The sequence below is a fragment of the Cetorhinus maximus genome, unplaced genomic scaffold (assembly GCF_964194155.1).
Source record: "Cetorhinus maximus unplaced genomic scaffold, sCetMax3.hap1.1 HAP1_SCAFFOLD_501, whole genome shotgun sequence".
Lineage (NCBI taxonomy): Eukaryota > Metazoa > Chordata > Chondrichthyes > Lamniformes > Cetorhinidae > Cetorhinus > Cetorhinus maximus.
The window spans coordinates 136,449-151,592 of NW_027596443.1; the positions used below are offsets into that span (position 1 = coordinate 136,449).

At 42.1% G+C, this 15,144-nt stretch overlaps 1 protein-coding gene across 2 annotated transcripts in view; it reads left to right on the forward strand.

Annotated features, from left to right (window-relative positions):
• Window positions 1-15,144, forward strand: part of lactb2 (lactamase, beta 2) — a 62,820-nt gene that overhangs the window by 33,273 nt on the left and 14,403 nt on the right. For both annotated transcript variants that reach the window (XR_013574436.1, XM_078535512.1), the window contains exons 4-5: window positions 7,206-7,384; window positions 9,827-9,975. Coding sequence is in view for 1 of the 2 variants with exons in the window: in XM_078535512.1 (XP_078391638.1) it covers window positions 7,206-7,384; window positions 9,827-9,975 (328 nt within the window). In the remaining variant the exon portion in view is untranslated. The remainder of the gene's footprint in view (window positions 1-7,205; window positions 7,385-9,826; window positions 9,976-15,144) is intronic.

Consider the following 15,144-nt stretch of genomic DNA (forward strand, 5'->3'; position numbering starts at 1 on the left):
ATTGCTTTGTCCTGGATGGTGTCCAGCTTCTTGAGTATTATGAGAGCTGCACTCATCCAGGCAAGTGGGGAGTACTCCATTACACTCCTGACTTGTGCCTTGTATGGTGGACAGGCTTTGGGGAGTCAGGAAGTGAGTTACTTGTTGCATGATTCCTAGCCTCTGACCCGCTCTTGTAGCCACAGTAATTATATGGCTAGTCCAGTTCAGTTTCTGGTCAATGGTAACCCTCAGGATGTTGATAGTGGGGGATTCAGTGATGGTAATGCCATTGAGCAACAAGGGGTGAAGGTTGGATTCTCTCTTTTTGGAGATGTCATTGACTGACACTTGTGTGGCGCGAATGTTACTTGCCACTTGTCAGCCCAAGCCTGGATATTGTCCAGGTCTTGCTGCATTTGGACATGGACTGCTTCAGTATCTGAGGAGTTGCGAATGGTGCTGAACATTGTGCAATCATCAGCGAGCATCCCCACTTCTGACCTTATGATGGAAGGAAGGTCATTGATGAAACAGCTGAAGATGGTTGGGTCGAGGAAACTACCCTGAGGAACTCCTGCAGTGATGTCCTGGAGCTGAGATGACTGACCTGCAACAACCACAACCATCTTCCTTTGTGCTAGCTATGACTCCAATCAATGGAGAGTTTTCCCCCTGATCCCCGTTGACTCCAGTGTTGCTAGGGCTCCTTGATGCCACACTCAGTCAAATGCTGCCTTGATGTCAAGGGCAGTCACTCTCACCTTGCCCCAGGAGTTCAGCTCTTTTGTCCATGTTTGAACCAAGGCTGTAATGAGGTCAGGAGCTGAGTGGCCCTGGCGGAACCCAAACTGGGCATCAGTGAGCAGGTTATTGCTAAGCAAGTGCCGCTTGATAGCACTGTTGATGACCCCTTCCATTACTTTACTGATCAAGAGTAGACTGATGGGACAGTAATTGGCCGGGTTAGAAAAAAAAAGCAGGATTTGATGGTAATGGTAGACTGCAGGATATGCCGGGCCATGAGGTTACAGATTGTGTTTGAGTACAATTCTGCTGCTGCTGATGGCCCACAGCGCCTCATGGATGCCCAATCTTGAGTTGTTAGATCTGTTTGAAATCTATCCCATTCAGCACGGTGGTAGTGCCACACAACACGATGGAGGGTATCCTCAATGTGAAGACGGGACTTTGTCTCCACAATGACTGTGCGGTGGTTACTCTACCCATACTGTCATGGACAGATGCATCTGCGGCAGGCAGGTTGGTGAGGATGAGGTCAAGTATGTTTTTCCCTCTTGTTGGTTCCCTCACCACCTGCCGCAAACCCAGTCTAGCAGCAATGTACTTTAGGACTCTGCCAGCACAGTCAGTAGTGATGCTCCCGAGCCACTCTTGGTGATGGACATTAAAGTCCCCCACCCAGAGTACATTCTGCACCCTTGATGTTCAACATGGAGGAGCACTGATTCATCAGCTGAGGGAGGGTGGTATGTGGTAATCAGCAGGAGGTTTCCTTGCCCATGTTTGGCCTGATGCCTGATGCCATGAGACTTCGTCGAGTCGATGTTGAGGACTCCTAGGGCAGCTCCCTCCTGACTGTATACCACAGTGCCGGTGGGACAGGACATACCCAGGGATGTCTGGGACATTATCTGTAAGGTATGATTCCGTGAGGTTGACTGTCAGGCTGTTGCTTGACTAGTCTGTGAGACAGTCGCCCCGAGTAAGGAGGACTTTGCAGGGTTCCGGTGCCTAGGTCGATGCTGGGGGTCCGTCCAGTTTCATTCCCTTTTTTTCTGGTGGTTTGTTACAACCCTGGCTTGCTAGGGCATTTAAGAGTCAACCACATTGCTGTGAGTCTGGAGTCACAGGTAAGAACAGCAGGTTTCCTTCCCTAAAGGGCATTAGTGAACCAGATGGGCTTTTACAACAATGGTTTAATTGATTCCAGATTTGTTTTTTTTAAATTCACATTCCACCATCTGCCATGGCGGGATTCGAATCCAGGTCCCCAGGGCATTACCCTGGGTCTTTGGATTACTAGCCCGGCAAAAATACCACTACGCCATCACCTCCCCCTGCCTGAGAAGAAGTGTCAAAGAGATGATCAAACCATATGGAGAAAATTAATTGGTGAAATACCTGTAATGTGCTTAAAAGAAAAGCAGATTATTAGATCTTGTAAACAATCACCTCTGTCAGGCAAAGTATTAAAGAATTTATAAACACAAGGAAAAAGTGAGAATTAGCTAAGGCAGAGAGAGGCCCATCAAAGAAAAATACAAGAAAATATATTTGAAAACGCTGAAAGCCAAATCAAGTCTGATTTTAAAACCTAAAATACTGGGGAAGTCTGTTAGAAAAAAGGAAGAAAAAGGACTGCATACCATCTTCCCCATCAACATTATGTCTGATGAAGGGTCTCTAACTCACCTCTCCTCCCAAAAACCAGTAGATCCTGCCTAGTGTTGTGCAGTCTTTAAAGAGGTCGGAATGAATGTCAACTTTGTTTTAATGTGAATAAATTAAAGGTAATGCAGATTAGTACAGAAGGTATATAATGTGCACAATTAATGAATGACCTTCAATGAAGATAGAAAAAGCAAAAGATTTGGGTTGGATTATAGAAAACTTATATCGTATGAAGCTATTATCTACTAGGCTAACCAAGGTCGTTTTGCATTTGAAAGGCACTTTTTAATAAGTTGAAAAGTGTTTTCAAACTTAAATTTTTTTTAGTAAAGTCTAAATTGATTATTGTGGCCAATTTTGGATTTCTGCTCCCTGATAGAGAATTGATGCATGGGAGAGCATTCAAAGAAATGCCAAGAGCCAGTTTTCTGAATTCTGATGTGGAGCCTGGCCTGTTGGGAGTGCATATCAGGAAATCACCAACTTGAGGCACACATTTTTTCATGTTTTAATTTCATCCCACTAATTCTGCAGTTGTACTAATGTTTCATTTTTGTGTTGGTGCACAGTTGGTTTTGGATCAATTTGGAATTCGATGTGCAGCATTAGGGTTAGTATAGCTTGGTGCAGAAGTAAGGTAAGAGACAGAGTAATAAAATGAAAAGCTAGAACAAGCTGTCCTAGTCAGTAACAGCATATATACAGAAACAAGATATTGAGTGAATGCCAGAAAACGTTTAGGCTGTAATTAGGAGCATGCATTTTCCAACACCACAAGGATTGTATTGTGAACTTGGAAATCACCCCATAGGAGCCTGTAGTAATTCAAATCATTAATTCATAACTTCTGTAATTGTCCACAGTATATGTACTGTGTATTTAAACATTGAAAATCTGATTTAATTAACCTCAGCTGAAGTAGCTGCCAATGTGCAACATTTGGTTTCAATGCCTGACTTGAGGAGGAGTGAATCACCCACAATTCCCACTTCTGATCTTCACCATTGACTCTGATTGAAAATTGTGGTGAATGGTAATCAGGCGAGGATAGATTTGGCTTGGCTTGATGTCCCTGTGTTGGTATGACTTGATGGCACTCATTCTTCACACATGAAGAAGGGCTAGGTGGGCAACATGCCATTAGCATGTTTAACATCAATTCCACAACAGCAAAAATCATCAGCCTAGAAATTCAATGACACCATGCAATCAGACACTTAATGGGTGCATAAGCCTCTAACACATAGAGTAGTAGGCACAGACTCGTTTCGAGCTGGAAGTACACATCCCACCATATGGGATCGAGCTTTTGCTCGGGTGTTCAGAGCTCATGGCAGAAATACTTAAAATATTAAATAACTTAGATTAGGATCCTGCTCTTGTTGAAAGATCCTTTCCTGATTTTGGTGTGCCCCAGCGCCTGCCTTGCCATGTATTAAGCTCATGAACTAATGGTGCTAACAGGCAGAAAGGACTCCACACCAATATTATTAAAAAGGGATCATACTTACGGATTAGTTGCTGGTTTATCATTGCCAAATGCTGGCCCATGATGGGTGTTTGTTTGGCCTGCTTTTTTGAAACTGGAAATTTAAGTTTGACTGCTGTGATGATTTTGTTGGTGTTGACTGCCTTATAAACAGTTTAACTAGCCTGGCAAGGCTGCCTTTGGAACTGAAGGATGAGGGGAGTAGGATGGAAGTCAGAGGAGCACCTGTGACGAAGTGGGTATTACTCCAAACCCACAGTGGGTATTAAGGGAGCACTTTTACATGAACTTTGTTGCACTAAGGAGGCTGCCACCAAGCTATTTCACCTGCTGCAGCCACACACCTTGGCATAGATAGCACTGTCAATGGTTATTAAGGTCATCTTTCATGTCAAAATCTCCCTTCAAGCTACAGCAGGTGACTTGAGCAACATCTCACAATTTGCAGTACAGAAATGTATCAGGGAGGTCACCAAGGTTCTCTATATTCTTTACCCATGGACAAAGTGAAATGGAACAAGAATGTACCAGCTTTCAACCACATTGCAGGCTTCCTCGTGATGTAAGGCGCTATGTATTGCAATGGATTGCTTTACCTGCTCCCCATCACCAGCTTGGCATCTTTATCAATAGAAAGGGATTAAGTTCCCGCATCATGCAAATATTTGCAAGCACAGATGGCACGCCATACAGGTCTGTGCCCGGCAACCAGGCAACAGTAATAACTGTTACCTTGTGCCAGTTCCCTGCTTTGCCTAGGAAATGCTGAGGAAAATGAGGATGGAAATTGCAGATATACTGGCCATAATCTTCCAGGCCTCCTTAGACACAGGGGTGGTGCCAGAGGACTGGAAAATTGCAAGTGTTACACCCTAGTTCAAAAAAAAGTGTAAGGATATACCCAGTAACTGCAGCCTAGTCAGTTTAACCTCAGTGCTGGGCAGGAAAGCTTTTAGAAACAATAATCTGGGACAAGATTAACCATTACTCGCGCAGGTAAAGGGTTAATAAGGAAAGCCAGCACAGATTTGTTAAAGCAACTCATGTTCAACTGATTTGACTTGAGTTTTTTGATGAGGTAACAGAAAGGATTGATGAGAATAATGAGGTTGATGTGGTGTGCATGGACTCCCAAAAGACATTTGATTGAAGTGTCACATAATAGGCTTGCCAGCAAAGTTGAAACTCAAAAAATAAAATGGATAGTGGCTGCATGGATACAAAGTTGGCTGAGTGACAGGAGACGGACAGTAGTGGTGAATGGTTGTTTTTCGGACAATGGGAACGTATACAGTGGTGTTCCCCATAGAACGGCACTAGAAACACTTTTTCTTGATGTCTATTAATGGTTTAGACTTGAGTATACTCGTCATATTTTCAAAATTTGCAGATGACATAGAACTTGGAAGTATTGTATACTGTGAGGAGGATAGTGATAGGCTTCAAGAGGACACAGCCTGGTGGAATGGGAGGACACATGGCAGATGAAATTTAATGCAAGGAAGTATGAAGTGATTCATTTTGGTAGGAGGAATGAGGAGACATAATATAAACTAAAGGGGTGCAGGGTCAGAGCGACCGGAGGGATGCTGGGGGTGAGGGAGTATGTGTCCATAAATCATTGAGGGAAGTATGACACGTTGAGAAAGTGTTTAAAAAGGCATATGGAATCCTGGGCTTTATAAATCGAGGCATAAGAGTACAAAAGCAAGGAAGTTAAGATGAACCTTTATAAACTCTGGCTCAATTTCAACTGGAGTATTGTGTCCAATTCTGGGCACAGCGTGTTAGGAAGGCTGTGAAGGCGTAATAGAATGCAGTAAAGATTTATGAGAATGGTGCTGGAGATGAGGGACTTCAGTTACAAGGATAGATAGGAGAAGCTGGAGTTGTTCTCCTTAGAGAAATGTGAGAGGAGATTTGATAATGGTACTCAGAATGATGGGGGCTCTAGACAGAGTAGAGAGAGGGAAATTGTTCCCTTTGGTCAAAGGGTCAAGAACCAATGGGAACAGATTTAAGGTGATTGGTAAAAGAATCAATGGCATGAGATGTGAGAAAACATGCTTTTATGCAGAAAGTGGTTAGGATCTGGAATGCTTCTCCTGAGAGGGTGATGGAAGCAGATTCAATTATGGCTTTCAAAAGGAAATAGGATAAGCACCTGAAGATGAAAAATTTGCAGGGTTAAGGGTAAAGGGCGGTGGAGTGGGACTAGCTGAATTGCTTTTGTAGAGAGCTGGCACATTCTCAGCAGGCTGGTGTGGCTCATTATTCCTGCCAGAAATAGAAACAGAGCTGGCCTACAGCGAGAGCCATGCCAACACAAAAAACATTATGTGCTGCCTGTGGTACACACTGCTTATGCCTGTTGGTGTTATTGCAGCTCCTGTTTGACTATTTTGACTGCGATCGAATTTCTAGGCCATTGCCTTAAGGTCAAAAGAAAATTTGGGTTTGGATGGAGAGAGGAGAGGTGATTAATGTTGAATATGTGTACTTGAAACTTTAAATAAACTTGAGGTCATTCAAGATTCAACTGCCCTTGTCTTAACTTGCATCAAGTCCCCTTTCCCGAGTACTAAAACCACTGTTATTCTTGATATGTATTAATGACTTAGGCCAGGATTTTCCGGCCCGGCCATGGGTGATGCAACAGCCCAGCCAAAAGTCCATTGACTTTCAGCAGGACCAGACAATCCCGACAGTGGGCAGAGCCGGAAAATCCCATCCTTAGACTTGGGTGAACAGAACACAATCTCAAAATTTGCAGATGACATAAAACTTGGAAGTATTATCACTGACCATACAAAACTTGGAGGTATTGCCTACATTGGTTCCTAGTGGAGCAACATCTTGACTTTAAAATTCTCATCCTTGTTTTCAAATCCCTCCATAGTCACTCCTTCCAGTCTCTGTAATCTTCTCCAGCCCCGCAAAGCTCCAAGATATCTTTCCTCTAGCATTGGTGGCTGCACTTTGAGCTCACCTAGACCCTAAACTCTCCAGCTCGCTCTCCTTTAAATTACTCGTTAAAACCTACCTCTTGGAGAAAGTTTTTGTTCATCTGACCTAATATCTCCTATGTGGCTCAGTGTCTTATTTTGTTTCATAATGGTCCTGTAAAGCGCCTTAAAGTTGCTACATAAGTATAAGTTAAGTAAATGGAGATTTGTTGTCATTTCAAACCTGTTGCTGTCTTGTAATTATTCATCCATGCATTATGTAGCGTATCTGTGACAAACCAATGTTCTGTACAATAGTGTGTATGAAGTTCTTTTTAATATGAACAACTGAATTCCATCTTTGCCTTTGCTGCTAGGGTTATTTACACACCAGGACACACTAGTGATCATATGGCATTATTACTACAAGAGGAAAATGCTATATTTTCTGGAGACTGTATTCTGGGAGAAGGGACAGCAGTCTTTGAGGACTTGTATACTTATATGCTTTCTTTGGAAAAGCTGCTAAATTTAAAAGCTGACTTAATATATCCAGGTAAGATGGTTTTTAAATCCTTACCTTTATCATTCATTGTTTTACTTTCATTATAGTACAGTAATCTATAAATATTTGTTCATAACTCCAACTTTCTGGGTTTTGCCTTTATATTCCCAATTTCCTCCTCCTTGCCCAGGAACAGAAGTGTCACCGAATCCTGAGCCATTTGCCTCAGGATTATTGAAGAAGCACATATGTAAAATACTGCAATTATAGCCAATTACTTGATAATTGCTTGGTAATTACTTCATAACTGAAGTGTTTTGAACATCATGTTTTATTTAACTAATTATCTCCTTAAATATACATAACTGGTAGTCTCACCCTGTTGACCTTGCATATTTCTCCTCAGTAATATTTTGAGGTTCCCAAGCTGGGAAAGCTGTCATACAAAGCTAAGGAAATTCTCTGCAAGTCAACACCCCACCATCCCCCATGCACACCAACTGAAAAATCCATACTGCTCCATGTTGAATATTACTTGGAAGTAATGAAGGAAGCACGGGCTAAGAATGTACTCTGGGAGTGGGGAGATGAAGTAAGAATGGAGTTGGGAGGAGGAATTGGAAGAAGGGTGGGGAAGAGAGGAGGGTGGGAATGAGGAGGGGGGGAGGAATACATGAGTAGGGAAAGGTAAAAGTGGAAGGAAATGGAGATGGTGTAACTCACTGTGGTGGGGTGGGGTGTTTCTTGTAAACAATGCTTGATTGTGTCGTTTTCGTTCCCGCAGCTGTATATTTGCATATGCTGCTTTGTGGGGAGGTGTGGACTTCTTAGGAGTGGATATATAGTTCAGTGGAAATGGAAGAGTGTTTTATGAGGTATAATTACTGTTCGTTTATTGGTGTATTCTACCCTAGTGGCAAGGGGCCAGGTGGGTTAGTATGTTGCTAAGTGATGGAGTTTAGGGCAAGATAACTTTCTTTTCCACTTAATTACAGTCTCGAAGTTTTTCAGAAGTGGTAAATACTTACTCAAATGAGTGCTTCCATTCAGAGATGATGTGTTCCACTGGGACTGTGTGTCACAGTTGGGAAATCAATTGCTATCTGGTTGAGAGTTAAAACAGGGGTCATGGATGTGGGTAGGCCTTCGCTACGAGGCCCAAGAGTAAAAGTTTGAAGATTTCTTCTAAACTATTTCCAATTATCTTTACACCATAGGTTTCTGCATTGGTTATGGCATTTACACCTGTGATCTAATCGTAAATAGGTCACTAACACTGCAACAAGGTTTATAATGGAGGCTTAAAAATAAGTTTATTTTAAAATACAAAGGTTAAGTATGATGTTTAAAGCTGAGAGACTACAAATAACAAAGAAAGTCATAGAATTTGAAACTGAACTGAACAAACTAAACAAAAAAAATACCCTCTAACTTTTAAATGAAACCTACCTGGAGATGGCAGCCTGGTACTCTGAAATTTTACAAAGAGGCATTGTGAAAATATTCACAATTTGAGCAGAAAGCCAGCAAGCAGCCACACTGTAATTACAGCATTATAAGTTTGCATAGACAAAACTCATTGTAAATATGGACACAAATTATAGTGGGAAAGCAATTCATAAAATATGTAGCAAAAACGTGACAACAGGAAGTCACAATATGGATATGTACATTTTTATAGGCTATAGTATCCCATTTTAAATCTGAAACTGCAGCACATTGACAACCAACTCATGGCATGACAACATAAATACCTGTATTTGTACATGTTATTGTAAAGTTGTATTTTTTAAAAAAGGATATGGAACAAAGATTGCTAAATGGAGTTAAGATACAGATCAGTCATGATCTAATTGAATGGTAGAACAGGCAAGATGGGCTGAATGGCTTACTCCTGTTCCTCTAATTGCTGATATTTTAAAATTATGGGGAAGCAGCTGAGGGAAAACATAATGCAAATACATACACATCCAGCAGAAGCCTTTCAGTTAAACTAAACAAAAAGTAGTAATTCTGCGCTTGTCTATGTACTATTGCTGAATGTTTCCTTCCAGTGTTTGACAGTGTTTGTTACAAATATCATTAAGCTGGTATTAAGAAAACATGGAATGGGAGCAAATTAGAAACCTGAATGAGTGTGAGGCAGCCAAATATTTTGAAAACACTTCAAAAATTCACTGATGTGCCTTCATTAAACCATAAATGTATTTGAACACCTGAAATCAAACTCCTCATTGTTTATTTTTTTCAACTAGCTGCACATCTCAGCTTCTATATATTGTTCAGATCTATAGAGAACAGAAATAACCATAAGATATCTAGCCAGATGGAACAATAACCTCAACTAGTTTACATGTTAGAGAGAGCTAGTCATCCAAGTCTCAGGTATTCTGGCTTTCATAAATGCACGCCTCTGTTTTCTGGATGACCAATCAGAACGCTGCCTTAAAATTCCCCTCTTAATCTTCTATGTATATTTCTTTTGAAATCCAGGACATGGCCCAGTTGTGCGAGATCCATCTGATAAAATTAGGGAGTACATAGCTCACAGAAACTTGAGGGAACAGCAGATTTTAAAGGTTTTTCAGGAGCATTCGGAGGAGTATTTCACCTCAATGGAACTTGTTAAAAGTGTTTATCAGGTAAACTTTATTTTTATTTATATATGAACATAATGGCAGGATAGTGTTCTTAATTCAGATTCAATCGTGGCTTTCAAAGAGGAATTGGATAAGCACCTGAAGAGAGAAAAGTTGCACAACAACAGAAAAAGGGCAGGGGAGTGGGACTAGCTACAACAGACTCAATGACCTCCTTCTGTGCTGTAACCATTCTATGATTCAATGGACAGAGTTGTTAACAGTGGAATCAAGTGACATTTACCAATATCCTACTGAACTAGGATTCCGCCAGAACCCGCTCTAAAGAAGAGTCATACGGACTCGAAACGTTAACTCTGTTTTTCTCTCCGCACATGCTGTTAGACCTGCTGAGTTTTTCCAGCGTTTTCTGTTTTTGTTTCTACCAGAACTGTTCAGTTCTTCGGATTGACAAGTTGTAACTAGTGAAGTGCCACAGGGATCATTGCTGGGGCCTCAACTATTTACAATCTATATCAATGACTTGGATAATGGGAGCAAATGCATGGTAGCTAAATTTACTGATGACACTAAGATAAGTAAGAAAGAAAGTTTTCAATAGCAGGTAGAGAGTCTGCAAAGGGATATATACAGGTTAAGTGAGTGGGAAAAAATTGGCAGATCGAGTATAACGTGGGTAAATGTGAACTTGTTCACTTTAGCAGGAATAGAAAACCAGAATACTTTTTAAATGGAGGAAGACTGCAGAACTCGATGGTACAGAGGGATCTAGTAAGAATCACATATGAATGTGAATCACATAAAGTTAGTATGCAGGTACAACAAGTGATTAGGATGGCAAATGGAATGTTGCTTTTTATTGCAAGAGGAATGGAATATAAAAATAGGGAAGTTTTACTGAAGCTGTACAGGGTCTTGGTGAGACCACATCCGGAGTACTATGTGCATTTTTGATCTCATGTTCAAAAAAAAGATAAAATCACTTTAGAAGCATAGAAACATAGAAACTAGGAGCAGGAGTAGGCCATTTGGCCCTTTGAGCCTGCTCCGCCATTCAACATGGTCATGGCTGATCATCCAACTCTATAGCCTGCTCCCACTTTCTCACCATATCCTTTGAACCCTTTCGCCCCAAGAGCTATATCTAACTCCTTCTTGAAAACATACAATGTTTTGGCCTCAACTACTTTCTGTGGTAGTGAATTCCACAGGCTCACCACTCTCTGGGTGAAGAAATTTCTCCTCATCTCAGTACTAAATGGTCTACCCCGTATCCTCAGACTGTTACCCAGGTTCTGGACTCCCCCACCATTGGGAGCATCTTTCCTGCATCTACCCTGTCTAGTCCTGTTAGAATTTTGTAGGTTTCTATGAGATCCCCCCTCATTCTTCTGAACTCCAGCAAATATAATCCTAACCGACTCAATCTCTCCTCATATGTCAGTCCCGCTGTCCCAGAAATCAATCTGGTAAAACTTCGCTGCACTCCCTCTATAGCAAGAACATCCTTCTTCAAATAAGGAGACCAAAACTGCACACAATATTCCAGGTGTGGTCTCACGAAGGCCCTGTATAATTGCAGCAAGACATCCCTGCTCCTGTACTCGAATCCTCTCGCTATGAAGGCCAATATACCATTTGCCGCCTTTACCGCCTGCTGTACCTGCATGCTTACCTTCAGCAACTGGTGTACGAGGACACTCAGGTCTCATTGTACATTCCCCGCTCTCAATTTATAGCCATTCAGATAATAATCTGCCTTCCTGTTTTTGCTACCAAAGTGTATGACCTCACATCTATCCACATTATACTGCATCTGCCATGCATATGCCCACTCACTCAGCTTGTCCAAATCACAATGAAGCATCTCTGCATCCTCCTCACAGCTCACCCTCCCACCCAGCTTTGTGTCATCTGCAAATTTGGAGATATTACATTTAGTTCCCTCATTTAAATCATTAATATATATTGTGAATAGCTGGGGTCCCAGCACCGATCCCTGCGGTACCCCACTAGTCACAGCCTGCCATTCGGAAAAAGACCTGTTTATTCCTATTCTTTGTTTCCTGTCTGCCAAACAGTTCCCTATGCATCTCAATACACTACCCCCAATCCCATGCGCTTTAATTTTACACGCTAATCTCTTATGTGGGACTTTGTTGAAAGCCTTCTGAAAGTCCAAATAAACCATATCCACTGGTTCCCCCTCATCAACTCTACTAGTTACATTCTGGAAAAATTCCAGTAGATTTGTCCAGCATGATTTCCCTTTCGTAAATCCATGCTGACTCTGTCCGATTCTGCCACTGTTTTCTCCAAGTGCTCAGCTATTAAATCTTTTATAATGGACTCTAGAATTTTCCCCACTACCGATGCGAGGCTGACTGGTCTATAATTCCCTGTTTTCTCTCTAACTCCCTTTTTACGTGTTGGGTTACATTAGCTATCTTCCAATCTGTAGGAACTGTTCCAGAGTCTATAGAATCTTGGAAGATGACCACCAATGCATCCACTATTTCTAGGGCCACTTCCTTAAGTACTCTGGGATGTAGATTATCAGGCCCTGGGGATTTATCAGCCTTCAATGCCATCAGTTTCTCCAGCACCATTTCCCTATTAACACTGATTTCTTTCAGTTCCCCCCCCCCCCGCCCCTATCATTAAACCCTGTGTTCCCCAACATTTCTGGTATGTTATTTGTCCTCCTTTGTGAAGACAGAACCAAAGTATGTATTTAGTTGGTCAGCCGTTTCTTTGTTCCCCATTATAAATTCCCCTGTTTCTGACTGTAAGGGACCTACATTTGTCTTCACCAATCTTTTTCACTTCACATACCTATCAAAACTTTTGCAGAAGTTTTTATGTTCCCCGCAAGCTTACTCTCGTACTTCATTTTCCCCTACTTAATCAATTCCTTGGTCCTCCTTTGCTGAATTCTAAAGTACTCCCAATCCTCAGGTCTGTTCTTTTTTCTGGTCAATTTGTATGTCTCTTCCTTGGATCTAATATATCTCTAATTTCCCTTGTAAGCCATAGTAGGCCACCTTTCCTATTTTACTTTTGCGTCAGACAGGAATAAACAATTGTTGCAGTTCACCCATGCGCACTTTGAACATTTAGCATTGCCTATCCACCATCATCCCTTTAAGTTACGTTTCCCAATCCATAATAGTCAACTTGCGCCTCATACTGTCGTAGTTTCCTTTATTAAGATTCAGGACCCTAGTCTCAGAGTCAGCTACATTACTCTCCATCTTGATGAAGAATTCTATCATATTATGGTCGCTCATCCCCAAGGGGCCTCGCACAATTAGATTGCCAATTAATCCTTTCTCATTACACAATACCCAGTCTAGGATGGCCTGTTCTCTAGTTGGTTCCTCAATATATTGGTCCAGAAAACCATCCCGTACACACTCCAGGAATTCTTCCTCTACAGTATTGTTACTAATTTGATTTGCCCAATCTATATGCAGATTAAAGTTGCCCATAATTACAGATGTTCCTTTATTGCATGTGTCTTTAATTTCCTGTTTAATGCCATTCCGAACATCACTACCACAGTTTGGGGGTCTATATTCAATTAACGTTATACTATATAACGTTTTTTTTGCCCCTTAGTGTTTCTCAGCTCTACCCATACAGATTCCACATCGTCGGAGCTAATATCGTTCCTCATTATTGTGTTAATTTCCTCTTTAACCAGCAATGCAACTCCACCGCTTTTTCTTTTTTGTCTGTCCTTCCTAAATACTGAATACACCTTGAAGTTCAGTTCCCATCCCCGGTCACCCTGCAGCCATGTCTCCGTAATCCCGACTATATCATACCTGTTTACATCTATTTGCGTGGTTAATTCATCCACTTTATTGTGAATGCTCCTTGCATTAAGGCACAAAGCCTTAAAGCTTGTCTTTTTAACATTACTTGTCCCATTCCCACTATTTTTCACTGAGGCCCTGTTGATTCTTGCCCTTGATTTCTCTGCCTTTCACTTTTCTTATTCCCCTTTCTGTCTTTTGTTCTTGTCCTTGATTCCCCCTCCTCTGACTCCTTGCATAGGTTCCCATCCCCCTGCCATTTTAGTTTAAACCCTCCCCAACCACTCGAGCAAATATTCCCCCTAGGACATCAGTCTCGGTCCTGCCCAGGTGTAACCCATTCAGTTTGTACTGGTCCCAATGTCCCAGGAATCTGAAACCCTCCCCCTCACACCATCTCTTCAGCCATGTATTCATCCGATATATCCTGCGATTTCTACTCTGACTAGCACGTGGCACTGGTAGTAATCCTGAGATCACTACCTTTGAGGTTCTACTTTTCAACTTACTTCCTGACTCCCTATATTCTGCTTTTAGGACCTCATCCCTTTTTTTACCTATGTCATTTGTACCGATATGTACCACGACCACTGGCTGTTCACCCTCCCCCTTCAGAATGTCCTCTAGCTGCTCTGAGACATCCTTGACCCCAGCACCAGGGAGACAACATACCATCCTGGAGTCTCGTTTGTGGCCACAGAAATGCCTATCTATTCCCCTTACAATTGAATCCCCTTTACCTATTGCATTCCCACAATTTTTACTCCTCCTCTGTGTGACAGAGCCAACCGTGGTGCAACGAATTTGGCTGTTGCTGCTTTCCCCTGAGAGGCCATTCCCCCCAACAGTATCCAAAGCAGTATATCTGTTTTGCAGGGGAATAGCCAGAGGAAATTCCTGCACTGCCTGCCTAGTCCTCTTGCTTTGCCTGGTGGTCACCCATTCCCTTCCTGCCTGTGGACTCTTAGCCTGCGTTGTGACCACTTCTCTATACGTGCTATCCACGATGCTCTCCGCCTCGCAGATGCTCCACAGTGTCCCCAGCCGCCGCTGCACTCTGAAACCCAAGCTTCCAGGAGCTGCAGCTAGAGACAGTTCCCACACACATGCTGGCCCCGGGCACTGGAAATGTTCTCAGCTTCCCACACAGAGCAGGAGGAGCACACCACGGCTTCGAGCTCTCCTGCCATGACTTACCCCTTTAAATTAAATTAAACCTTTTGGAAGATATTTAATATTAAATAAAATCAATTACTCTAGGGCCCTTCTTCCCTGCTCCTCGTTGTTACAGAATATAGCCCTAACAAACGATGAACCACAAAATAAGAACTTAAGAAGTATAAGTGATAAAAGTAGTAAATACTTACCCGACCGTACTCACAATACTCAA